This window comes from Mobula birostris, chromosome 21 (genome assembly GCF_030028105.1).
Source record: "Mobula birostris isolate sMobBir1 chromosome 21, sMobBir1.hap1, whole genome shotgun sequence".
NCBI lineage: Eukaryota > Metazoa > Chordata > Chondrichthyes > Myliobatiformes > Myliobatidae > Mobula > Mobula birostris.
In genome coordinates, this window is record NC_092390.1 from 47,013,457 (window position 1) to 47,027,271 (window position 13,815).

General features: G+C 37.9%; 1 protein-coding gene across 7 annotated transcripts in view; it reads right to left on the reverse strand.

Moving 5' to 3' along the window:
- Positions 1 to 13,815, reverse strand: part of ptprea (protein tyrosine phosphatase receptor type Ea) — a 302,508-nt gene that overhangs the window by 23,440 nt on the left and 265,253 nt on the right. For 6 of the 7 annotated variants that reach the window (XM_072239403.1, XM_072239404.1, XM_072239399.1 and 3 more), the window contains 4 exons: positions 11,564 to 11,683; positions 8,618 to 8,778; positions 3,183 to 3,318; positions 2,732 to 2,881 (listed from right to left, as the gene is read on the reverse strand). In XM_072239403.1, coding sequence (XP_072095504.1) covers positions 2,732 to 2,881; positions 3,183 to 3,318; positions 8,618 to 8,778; positions 11,564 to 11,683 — 567 coding nt within the window. The remainder of the gene's footprint in view (positions 1 to 2,731; positions 2,882 to 3,182; positions 3,319 to 8,617; positions 8,779 to 11,563; positions 11,684 to 13,815) is intronic. The other variant, XM_072239401.1, reaches the window with a different exon arrangement.

Consider the following 13,815-nt stretch of genomic DNA (forward strand, 5'->3'; position numbering starts at 1 on the left):
TCTCCATCAGGCACTAAAAAGTCCCTATGGTAGCCAATTGCGATTTGAGTTGTGATTTGTGCAAGACCATAAGGAAGATTATGCTTGGGTTAAGAATGACCACCCAGATGATTAATTAGAGGCTGATGCCGATTAAATTGGCATCCTATGCTGATTGCACTAGCTGCAGGATGGAAGGACAAAAGGCTGAAATAATCCCATCTCCTCTGCAGCTTTTCTCCTGCCCTGGGTCTATTCCACAGGACCTTCCATGCCACAGCACAAAGGAAGGACATTCCTTCCCTCAGCCCATGTTGTTGTATGTCAGATAACACAGTCTCCACCTAGAGGCACAGTTGGTTTGTAAGGGCTGCCTTCAATACTTGGTGAAAATTGTTGCAATTAAGTGGTGAAGTGCAAATCTTAAAGTGCAAAAGTTTCGGCATTTCGGGGAAAGGTCAAGTTTTCATAATTAGCAATTAAGCACCAAAATGCACAGCCTAATTTTCAAAGAGACAGGTCTGAATAGCACAACACCCTTTTGGTACCCATTTCATCCTTTCAACATAGACTATCATTAATTTACTTCTCCAGCTCGACTCAGATGTCAAGTGAGGAGCCACAGTATCTTCTGTCAGTGTTACCTCACAGCCATCAAAAGGAAAGTGAAAAATCATCTGGATCTAGGTCATGCCTGGCATAAGATTAATCTCTACCAAGAAATCACCCGGGCATTTATATCTGTACCCCAATTCCACTTACTCAGGATAACTAGGGCAATAACTCACACATTGTCTATACCTTCCGTGTTTTCATATCAAACTAAAATGTTCACCAATAGAGGGAGTTGCACATACTCAATAAATGGCTTTGTGAGGCAGCAGCTTCTGAGAAAACAAGCTTTCCTTTGTTCCTAAATATTCTACAATTTTAAATGTCTTTATAATAGCAGAATTCAATACACAAGAGGGCTTTTAATGTGCAGAATCCTGTGAGTCACTTTGTTTAATTTTTCACTGCAGTGAAAATCCCCTAAGAGCAAGTCTGCAAGTTTTAGAGTATTTTACAGTTGCATTTTAATCTATGACATATTTATTATGCCCTGGAACTTAGTGTCTTCACCACAAAAGTGCTACTGATTTTTGTGCAACAGTGCTGGCTTCTATGGGTTCTAGGGCTGCAAAGAAGTAAGATATGATTAATATTTATTCTTTTATTTATTGAGATACAGTGTCGCCCGTTGAGCTACGCCACCCAGCAAACCCCAATTTAAGGTAAATTAAGTGAAGTTAAGTTACCAACCAGTATGTCTGAACTGTGGAAGGAAACTGGAGCACCCAGAGGAAACCCACAGTGAGAATGTACAAACCCCTTACGGGCTGTGGGGGGGACCGAACCTGGGTCGCCTCTACTCTAAAGCGTTGTGCTGACCACTACACTACTGTGATACTTCTTTAACTGTTCATGCTTAGTTCATTTAATTTAGCACATTTTCAGAATTATTTTTAGTTGCTAATATCATGTTCATAGTTTTTAGTTTGCCTTCTGAATGTCAAAGACTTTTAAGAAATCTTGGCAATTGTTGTCAGCGTGTTAAAGATTGCCAGAGTACTTTCAAAGGCACCTTTGATCTGGTCCTGCTGTCACGCAGAGCCTTACCCATTTACTCCAGCACTGTGTGATAGGACAGCTAGTCCAGGTGTGAGGCAATGGAAAAGAGAGGCAGTATTACAGGCAGCAGTTTCTGCTCAGGTGAATCAGCCCCAAGATCAATTAATGCCTAGCAACATGCACAAAATGCTGGAGGACCTCAGCAGGTTCTGATTGACAAACAGTCAACATTTCAGGGCAAAACCCTTCTTCAGGGCTGGAAAGGAAGGGGGAAGATGCCAGAATAAAAGGGTGAGGGGAGGGTAAGGATACTTGCTAGAAGGTGATAGATGAATCCAGGTGGGGGAGGGGGGGAGTAAAGAGCTGGATAGAAAGGAATCTGATAGGAGACGAGCTTGGAGCATGGATCATAGGAGAAAGGGAAGGAGGAAGGGCACCAGGGAGAGGTGATAGGTAGGTGAGAAGAGCTAAGAAGCCAGAGTGGGGAATAAGAGGGGAGCAGGAGGACTTTTTTTTATATATATCAGAAGGAGAAATCAATATTCATTCCATCAAGTTGGAGCTACCAAGACGGAATAAAAGGCGTTGCTCCTCCACCATGAGGGTAGCCTAATCATGGCATAAGAAGAGGCCATGGACCGATAACTTGGAACGGGAATGGGAATGGGAAATAAAATGTTGGGCCACTGAGAATTTCTGCTTTAGGCAAATGAAGCAGTGGTGTTCGACGAAGTGGTCTCCCAATTTATGACAGGTCTCACCAATGTAGAGCAGGCTGCATTGGGAGCACCGGACACAATGCCTAGTCCATCTTTCAGGATTTATTATCAAAGATTATCAAAGTGTGTATGCAGTATACAACTTTGAGACTTGTCTTCCTCATAGACAGTCACAAAACAAAGAAAAACCATTCAAAAGAAAAACGTCAAACCTCCCCGCCCAAAGCACAAAAAAAAACAAATTGTGCAAACAGCAATTAAAAAATGAGCAAAAACACAATGTAAAACACAAAATCAAAAGGCAATTCAAAACTCGCCCAAAAATAGCAACAAAAAAGAGAGACCAGAAAATCGAACACAACATAATGTGAATTAAAGTCTAATCTACAAAACATGTTGATTAAACCATCTTAATAACTCACATTAAATTCTTCTTCTAGGCCAGTGACGTCAAATTTCCCTGTTTTATTTCGGAGCTTCTGTATGTGCTTCTCTAAAGAGCTCACATCCAGTTCTGTGTCACCGTACAAATAATGTTCAAGAAGGGCTTGATAAATGAAGGAATACTGCATCTATAAGGAACAATAAAGTGAATAAAACCACATTAGTAAAGGGCTTCCAGAAAAGTAGCACAATTGTATGATATATCATATTGAAGCAAAGCGTATTCAAACTAAGGGATTGCTCTTGAAAGAGCAACAGAACTGTAGGTATCATGTACATGCACAGCACTGAGAATATATTAAATAAACTGAGCTGAGCTGTCCACAGAAAATCTTTATAAAACTGGAAGTCCAGTCATTTGTTCTCCTTTAAAGCTCTATTAACATCAGTGGCGAGCATCAAAATGAATACAAACAGAATATTGCTTACGTCAGTTTGAACTAGCTGTGGCCGCTGATTGCGAATTCGAGCCACAAAACCAAAGACATCCACCTTCTGCTCTGCATCCATCATATCAATCATAGCATCAATAACAATGAAGGTTCCAGTTCTGCCTACCCCTGCACTGCAATTGGAAAAGAAGGGGAATGTTAGGTTTCAAGTTTCAGGAATTGGCCATGTATTATCTACAGCAATAACATTCATGTTCAGTCCTCCCCTTCTCCTTGAACCCCTTTGTAGTATTCTAAAGCTATGGACGAAGAGAAGATGTGTTACAGACTTTTAGTTCTTCCCACTTACAGAACGGTCCATGTTTGGTTAATTCATATACGTTTCCTATTTTTCTACAAGACGTTGGCTTTCTTCTGACTCCCACATCTATCAGATCCCCGATCTTACATTAGGGATTCTTGGGTGTGGATTCACAAATATTTATCCAAGTTCTGATTAAGAGCACTGAAACATTTATCTGTCACCAGGCCACAAGCTTTTGTCATTTGTCATCAATTATCAATGAAAAGGATGCTGCATGTCCTCAGTTATCGGTAAAAGTTACTTGTACAATACAGACAAAATATTTCACTGGATTTTGCAAGAATTTCAGAATCATATGTTCAGTTTTGTAACTTCATCTAAGTTAACTCTCACTCCTCTTTGTACAAAACTAGTTCAGGCACACCCCATGAAAATGATTATACCTGTCACTTGAATGAGTGAGATATGCACTGAGCTAGTCCTACTATTCTTAAATGCATTTTCAATGATGCTTGTAAAACAAACTAGAGAAAACCATTCTTTATAATTGTATTACTGGATTAATAAATTGTTCACTACCAGCAGCCACAAGTGTGAAATACTATTTGAGAATGGAGGAGCAATAATATAATGCTATTAGATTAATTGTGCCACAGGAAGCACATGTGACAGGAATTAAACCCATATTTTCATGGCTCATTACTTTGTCTTCTCTCTATTTGGATCTTTTTCATTGCCCAGTTTTCTTTCTCATTCCCTTTATCTAGTTTTCTTTCTGTGGTTTTCATTCTGCATTTCCAGTTCTCAGTCACAATTAACGTATCTGAGCAGCACTCTGTGTTTGTAATCCATGAAGATGAAGTTCTCGGTGTGTACTTGTTGTAACACCAGTGTCATTGCATGTTTGCATTGTTAAAAGATTTTAGAAAACGCATTTCTGGTTGACTTCGTTTTCCAAGAAAAAAGTAATGCATTCAAGTCTAAAGTTAATGTCCTTACAATGCAACTATTTCAAAATGATTGCCTAGTCGAATGGAAGAAAATTGAGTGAAGGGATTCTGAATGCTAACGTGTAAACTAGAACTGGACAGAATATACGAGCAGCTGCCAGTCATACCTCTTACTTTCCTTCCAGCCAGAAAACTACTACAGAAGGCCCAAATGCCAACTTTGGAGAAAATGACAGAGAAAAGCATATCTTCAGAAAAATATTTGGCTCACCAAATATGGGCATTGCTGGAAAGAGCAGCATTTATTTTTTTAATCCTAGCTAGTGCCTTTTTCCCAGGGTTGCAATGGTTAATATGAAATGGCATAACTTTAAGGTGAATGGCGGAAAGTATAGGCAGGACCTCAGAGTTGGTATTTTTTATACAGAGAGTGAGGAATGCATGGAACGTGTTGCCAAGGGTGGTGGCAGAGACAGACACATTGGGGGCATTTAAGGGATTTTTAGACAGGCATATGATGAAAGAAAAAGGGTTCTATGGGAAGAAAGGGTAAGACTGATCCTGGAGTAGGTTAAAAGGTTGGCTCAATATCATGGGCTGAAGGGCCTGTTGTGTGCTGTAATGTTCTATGTTCTACATTTAAGCATTATATATTAATAGGTTAGTAGAATGGAGTGGCGGGCTTAGCCAGTTCAGAGGGCAATATGAGGTAAATAAATAATCTTTTGTAACTATTGTAGGCAACAGATCTGTGCATTGAGTTGGGGTGGAGAGGTGGTTATTGGGGGATGTGGGTCCCATCAGTTGCATTATTTTATGACTCGTATGCTTTGTTAAAGCTTTATATAAGTCACTATGCATTGAATATGTTTTGCACCGAAAATGACCCAAAATGGCTATCTTCAAAATATCTTACACTAATTCCCCAAACAGGTTTATTCAGACAGAAATGATTAATATACTTGATAACATCATTCAAAGAGCCAATGAGAATTATATCATAATCCCATTTCGTCTCTCCTCATAATATTGATGTTCTATTAAGGTGGGGACCACTCAGAAGATGAAAACATTCACAAAATTAGTTCTCATAAGGTAAATTAACAATGCTGATATCTGCTTTAGATAACAAATCTCTCTTGGTGGCATTCCCTTAAAGGAAGCTGCTGAGTTTCCTGCTGCACAGACGGTCTGACCTTTCAGGAAAGATTGTTATCAGGTTGGCAGGTAATATTAAAACATGCATCTGCTGCCTTTTGGATCTGCCTTTGACAGTATTCTTTGCTAGAAAAATTTCAAGGGGCAAACGTAATTGCTTGAACTCCCTGACTGCAACATGTAGTGGTACTGCATGGCTATGATGTGAGGTCTGTGAAGGCAAGGAAAGGCATAATGAGATTGAGGAATGGTTTCCCGAAACAACTGAAAAGGTTTCAGAATTAGATTAAGACAATTACTATCTTGCACTGCACAAGGGGGGAGCAAACTGCTCACACTACACTCTAAGATTTTGTTTACAAATATAGCACATCTTCCACTATTGATTTCTAAAAAAGTAGCTTCAAAAATACTATGAACATTTCTCAGATTTAATATATAATGTTGTGCAAATCAGAAGTTCAAATTCCATGCCAGGGTTAGGACAATTTAACCTTCTTCAGAAACTGATGGATCTAATTTCTCCTCAAGAAAATAAAAATGAAAGAGCACCCACTAGTGGATTTGTTTTCAAGGGGTATGTGTACAATGATTTGGAGTATGCAGGTTCTATTATATCTGAGATGAAATACTTGATATTAGGAGAGCTAAATTTGATAGATCATGAAAATGGTGACAGGGATAGAGATGCGCGATCAACCTACAGTTATTGCTTCAGATGCAAAGAACACATCAACTTCACACAACCCGTTCTTTTCAATCATTTTGGCACACACTGAGTCATGAAATGGAGGGGTGCATCAACAACACACAATATCAAGAATGGATATTTCCAACTAAATTGAACTGAAACTCTTAACCAGGAGTACTGCATGATAAAGGAAGTGAATCTGGTCTGAGAGGCACTGAAGGTTGTAATCACATGGCCAAGAATTGCATTTGTATTTATGCAATTTATATAATATTAATAAAAATATTGAAAGAGAATTGGGAAACAAGATTTTCTGATGGTGTATTGGTTGAAAAGGTACAGAATAGGGGACCTCCTGTACCTGCAGGGGAACACAAGCCCCAAGTACCTGAATGCAGCATTGCCAAAAATTCAATATCGTTATGCAAGTAGTCACAATCTGTGAATGCAGATTCAAATGCTATATTACATCAGTTAGCCTCAGAAACTTCATTGGTCATCACACCAATCACTTCCACTGACTTTGTCTACACTCCCACTTCCTTGGTTAAACAGCCAACATAATCAAAGACCCCTCCCACCCTGAACATTCTCTCTTCTACCTCCTCCCACGGGGCAGATGATACATAAACCTGAAAGCACAAACCTCCAGGTCCAAAGTCAGCTTCTAATGTACTGTTATAAGACTACTGAATGGACCTCTTGTATGATAAGATGGACTCTGACCTCACTATCTACCTCGTTATGGCCTTGGATCTTATTTTCTTCATGGGCTGCACTTTCTCTGTAACGATATATATAACATTCTGATATTGCTTTTCCCTTGTACTACCTCAGTATACCAACGTGTTGAAATTATCTATATGGATAGTATGCAAAACAAAGATTTTCATTGTACATTAGTACATGTGACAATAATAACCTAATTACTAACTCATCATCATCATCGTCATCATGTGCTGTGTCGAATGACAAAGGCGCTTATGGTTCCATGACATTGATCGTTCTTGGCAAATTTTTCTGCAGAAGTGGTTTGCCTTTGCCTTCTTCTGGGCGGTGTGTTTACAAGATAGGTGACCCCAGGCATTATCAATACTCTTCAGAGATTGCCTGCCTGGTGTCCGTGGTCACATTACCTGATTTTGCGATATGTACCAGCTGCTCATACAACCATCCCCCACCCGCTCCCATGGCTTCACATGACCCTGATTGGGGGGTTGGGGGGGGTGCTAAGCAGATGCTTCACCTTGCCTAAGGGTGATTTACAGGCTAGCAGAGGGAAGGAGCACGATACACCTCCTTTGGTAGAGATGTAACTCCACCCAGCCACACAGAAATTAGTAATAATCTAGCAATGAAGGCTCATACCCTAAATCCATTGTGTTTCACCTTATACTTGTATAGACAGCACCAAAGTAAGGGTGGGTATTTGAACAAGGTCAGAGACATTACCCAAACAGCTCGGACAACATTCTTATTTGCTAACAATGAGAAGCAGCAGGAGCTGAACTGTGAAAGTGCAACTAAAACCACGGAAGATCATTGTGTTCTAATACATGATCCTCTTTCGCACATATCTTCCCTCCTTTATTACTCATTCTTTTCTGCAGATTATGTAAGAATACCCCTCTTGCCCCTCATCTCTCACTATCTTATGTTCCTCCCTTTTGTTTATTCGGATATTCGAGAATTAGAGATTGCTCAGGAGCTGGAGAAAAAGCAAGGAGATTGTGGTGATGAAGGTACACATCACTCGATTTTTGCTTGCAGCTACCAGATCAGAAATTTGCGAAGTGTATAATCGAGAGAAAAACATGTTTAGGAACAACTCATGGCTATTATCAGGACTCAAGTTTCCTTAAGTCATGGATTTAGGAGAATTAAATAACTGAGAGACTGTTTCCTAGTTCACTTACAACATTCATATTAACTAGAAAATAGACATCAATGCAAGGGATTCCAGGGTAGTTGAGCAGAAGGTTCAATTCATACCATTTAGTGGAAACCTTATGCAGAACATTAGTTTTCTCTAGTCTAGTGCACTAAGTAATCAAAGGACATTTCCTGCTTTTGAACAAACAGGAATTTGTCAGTTGGAGAAAACTGCAGTGGAAAACTCCAGACAATGTGTTCAACATTAATGCAATTCATAGCATGGTGCCAAGAGTTGCCAAGTTATTAAGGAACATTTGCAGACAGGACAACACATTTTAGTACATTCAATGAAATGAAAAATAGCTAACACATTTTAAAATTGATTAAAATGCATCCCTTGTTACTATAGAATCCCTGTTAACCCCTCGGTTAATAGTAGGGGTCTATGGCATAAAAGAGGCTGTAGAATGATGGAAAATAAGCACAGCAGTTACCTGCAGTGGACCACAATAGGTCCCGAATAGGAAGGATTCAATGCCTTAACCTTCTTCAGAAATTTGAGCATTCCAATGGGTGCAAATGGCACACCGAAGTCAGGCCAGCTGGTGAAGTGAAGCTGTGTCACTAGTCTTGGAGCTTTGTTACCAGTCGTCTGCTGTAATAAAGCAATGAAGATATAAAAACTGTAACTTTCACACAATGAAGAACAAGAAGCTCTGGGCAATTCTGGCAATCACTTATATCAGGCATTCTCTTCTTACCTAATATAAAAGGACAACTTTAGGAAGAGCTTGGTCAAAAGCAATTATTTCCAGGATGGAAGATACAAAGAAAGATATTACTATGCGGTTGAATGCAGCATAATGATAACTAAAATGGGACAGGTTAACTAAATGCACTCCATTCAATATAACACAACAATATGGCTAGATTGCAATTCTTTCACAAAAAGCACCAACCAAAACTTTTCTCAGAATGTCTTAACATTCTTCAAAGGTTGACTGATGTTAAAAATTTGTTTGATATTTGTTTTTAAAACAGTGATAAAATGGCGCTTTCACTCAATGGGGAGGATGTGGTGAAATGTATTTAGAGAAAAAGATATAGCCTTTGGTGTGCAAAGCACCAAAATATCATTTCAGTGAAATTGAACTAGAAATGAGAACAAAGGATCTATTAGATTTCTGCCTTTCTATGCTATTGTACCATTTATAAAAATGGACTATTTGGCTCAATGCTGTCTTTCTTTGGCTTTTAATCGAGATATTCCCACATACACTAAGCAGAAAAGTATGAAAGAAGTGAACTTTGAACTGATTGGCTTGCTTGCAGCCAACTCGAGCTGGTCTTGACAATGTTTGGAGATATTAAGGTTAGCAAATCTGGGTGAGGTGGAGATTCATCTCTACCATTGCCTCAATATTTCATTAACTTAACTCAGGTTCTACTATGAGATGCAATCTTTCCTGCACTGGAATTAGTGGTCACCCAGACCTTCAGCAGGGTTGAATTATTCGGTGTGAATGCAGAGCTTTTCTAGCATTTGCGCAACCCTACAGACACCAGGAACTGGATTTCAAATATTTGAACAACTTTCTTAGATAACCCAAGCCCAAAGCTTCCAATAATACAGTACATGACACATTTAAGTACAAATCCATGAACCAGGACCGGATAGACTCAGGGTGTTTTCACCAGAATATAGTAGGGTGACTTTATCTATGCCCCTTATGATATTATATACTGCTATAAAGTTGGAGGTCACAGTCTTTTTCCCAGGGTAGGGGAAGTCTAAAAATAGATGACATAGTTTAAGGTGAAAGGGGAAAGACTTTAAGTGGACCCGAGAGGCAAGCTTTTCCACATAGGATTGTGAATATATGGAATGAGCTACCAGAGCAAGTCATGGAGGCAGGTATAATTCATCATCATCATCATTATATGCCATGTCGTATGACATAGGAGATCATTGTCCCATGATTATGATTGTTTTTGGCAATTTTTTCTGTGGAAGAGGTTTACTATTGCCTTCTGGGCAGCGTCTTTACAAGACGGGTGATCCCAGCCAAGATAAATACACTTCAGAGATTGTCTGCCTGCTGCCAGTGGTCACAAAACAAAGTCTTGTGATATGCACCAGCTACTGATATGACCATCCACAACCTGCTCCCATGGCTTCACATGACCCTGATTAGCAAGTGCTACGCCTTGCCCAAGGGTGACCTGCAGACTAGCAGAAGGAAGAACCGCATTAGATCTCCTTTGATAGAGACACATCTCCATCCCGCCACCCCATATGATTATAATGTAGGTATAATTTGATGTAGGATGGCACAGTAGTGTAGTGCTTAGCGCAACGCTTTATTGTACAGGTGACCTGGTTCAATTGCCACCGCTGTCTGAAAAAGGTTTGTACATTCTCCCCATGACCATGTGGGTGTCCTCCGTGTGCTCCACTTTCCTCCCACAGTCCAAAGACGTACCAGTTGGGAGGTTAATTGGTCATTGTAAATTGTCTCATGATTTGGCTAGAATTAAATCTGGGGGTTGCTGGGCAGCATGGCTTGAAGGGCGAGAAGGGCCTATTCTGTACTGTATCTCAATAAAAAAATAATAAAATAATTACAATGTTTAAAAGATATTTGGACATATTAATGAATAGGGAAGATTCAGAGGGATATGGATCAAATGCATGCAATTGGGATTAACTCAGGAAGATCCTTGATTGGCATGGACTAGTTGGAACAAAGGGCCTCTTTGTGTGCTAATCCAAACAAATTATTACTTTAAGGAGGCACTGGGATCTGCAGACTGTAATAAAGTTAAGATTATATTTTAGTTTTTTTATACGTATATATATATATACAAACATTTGTATATATTCTTGTTAATTTAAATAATTATGGGTTATACGTAAAAATATGTTAAATGCACTCATCATCACGCTACCATGTGATATGTAAGAGCCTCGCATAAAGAAAAGACAAAGTTGTACCTGTATTTCTGGATTTGCTGAATCTCCTTTGAATTAATTTATGGTTTGAAGTTACAAAATATAACAATAATGTTTAAGGAAAATTTCACAGAGTGATGAAAAACTTATTTTCAGATTAATATTATGAAGTAAAACAATAATCTTTCTTCTGAGAGCTAAAATTGACTTATACTGTAGCCCCTGGAATTATTGAATACTGACAAATACTCTTAAAGTTTATAAAATATGAATCTCTGTGTTGTATACTGCATATATACTTTGATAATAAATGTACTTTGAAAAAATATTAGTCAGCTACTGATTGCAATTTCTTTCCTTTATAAATTAGTTACATAATAGGCAAACAAATAATTTGTGATACAAAGAAACACCCAAACAAGATAAACTTTTTTTTTGGCAAATAATTTGGTTCAACAAAGTAGAAGGAAAACTAGAAAATACTTGCATTCTGTATGGTGAACTTCCGTATGGTATAATCCACAAGCACTGTGACATCTTCCACTGAGACCCGTATTGCCCCATATGTCCATAATCCCTGATCAGGCCAGTACTTATAACACTTTTCCTGCATGAATAAGTAAATACTTAATATGAAATATTATTTAAAAAATCAAACCCTTTGGAAGTATTTTCTACAGTTACAGCAATAATGTTAGAGGAAGTGCTTCCTGTTTATTTATCAGGAGCTTACAAATGCTACTGCATCATAATGGATTATAATATTAAAGATCAGAACTTTGGCAATAATAAGACATATAACTTAACAATCAAGCAATGTACTTCACAGAATCAGTTTAGAGTCTTTCAGTGAATGAGTGTTGATTAACTCTTTAAATAATATTTTTATTTCAGCCACTTAAGCAGCAAATAGAAAATGAAGGAAAAATGTACAAATAGTTAGAAACAACATTCCCTCTGAAGGAAGGCTATATTTACTGGAGCTCTTTAAATATGTTGAAATGATCTCAGGAATTCACTTTGACCTGATCGGGGGGAGGGGGCACCTCCGTGGTTCTGATGTCTCTATCCTTCATTCAATTGGCTTCTTGTTTCGTGGATGTCTGTGAAGTTTAAGAATTTCAGGTTGCATACTGTATACATTTCTCTGATATTAAATTGAACCAATTGAATGCATGGCATCTGCATTTTGACATCCAAAGTGTATTAACAAATAACTACTTCCTGAGAGGCTGAGTAGAGTTAGCACAATCTGCTTTTCTTTTGATACAGTATTGAAATATTGCTGCCCATAAAAACTTTTATAAAAATCTAACATGTTGACCAGAGTGGAATGTTTTGCAGTCAGGGTTTGTTTTTGCCCTTGCGACTGATCTGATTTGAAATTTAAATGTGGTTTTGTTCAATTTCCTTTAGAGCCAAAGCAATATGTAATTGCAACAGTTTAAATTTGCATGGAGGAAATCATAGAACAACTGCGAGCTTGAACTGAGCCTGATAAAATTAGTCTTTTCCTTTTTTTCTTCTCCTCCCAAATTCAATTCAAAATTGATTGCCTTTAATAGTACAAGATGCTTAATTAGATCACATTAGGCTACATAAGCTGTTGCCATTCCTTAAAATGCTCACTTACAAATGAGTGGAAAGAAAAACATTTTTTCTTTAAACCATTATTTTGAAGCATTTGTATAAGGTAAATTTCCATGCATGTTTAACTATAATTTTGCATCCGAAGGAGCACTTTAAAATTGATGTTTTGATGCTGCTACTGTCTAAGTTAATAGTATACATGAATGGTATTAATCTTGTTTTTCATATACTATGAATTTTCAGTAATTTCCTTCATTGATTAGAATAAGATGAATCACAAGGTAAATACTATGGTGTAAAAGTTTCAGAACTGAAAAAAAATTGATTTTGATATCTGCTAATTTAATAGTCATTGAAGTTACTAGATTATAATAGTCATTTTGCCACTGAAAGTTAAGTAAAAATAAAGTCTAGAAATTAATTCTAGCTCTTTTTGGTACATTTAATCATAGCTACTTCTTACCTTAATGCCCACTTGTGGGATCTATTACAAATAGTTTAAATTAGTGAAATTTATCATTCAAAAAAGCATAGAATTACAACTTTGCAAGTCCTAATGCCTTGCAAATGTCGCTGGGGGACATAGAGTATATCCTTCATGACATAAAATGCAATTATACAAAAGATAGGGAAAAACATGTCAGCATTGTGCCTAGTGACCATTCCAACCAAACTGATCCCATCAATTCCTATGCTCTAATTGTCCAACACTACTACTACAAGATGTTTATCTCTGCAGTGAAAACTTTCTGCAGGCACTCAAACACATGGAAACTACCTTCTGCTCTTGTAGTAGAGTGATCAGCCAGGAAAGCATAATTAAAGATTAAAATCTCAATGTTCCATGACCGATACTTCAATTTACATATGGTTAATGATTTAAAACAAAGTTTGCTTCTTGCTTTATTGATATTGAAAAATATCAGTTGCACACAATATATTCTTACATTAATTTCAAGGCTTAATTATGAAACCAGTGAGGCACACATTAATGATGTCATTGCATGCACAAGAGATAACAAAGAACTGACTTGCTACACCAAGGTGAATTATGCCCAGAAATGCACAGTTCAATTTCTTCATGGGTGAGATTTCCATTGGGAGTGACCACAAGCAATTTCAAACAAGTACAAAATTATTTTATGCATA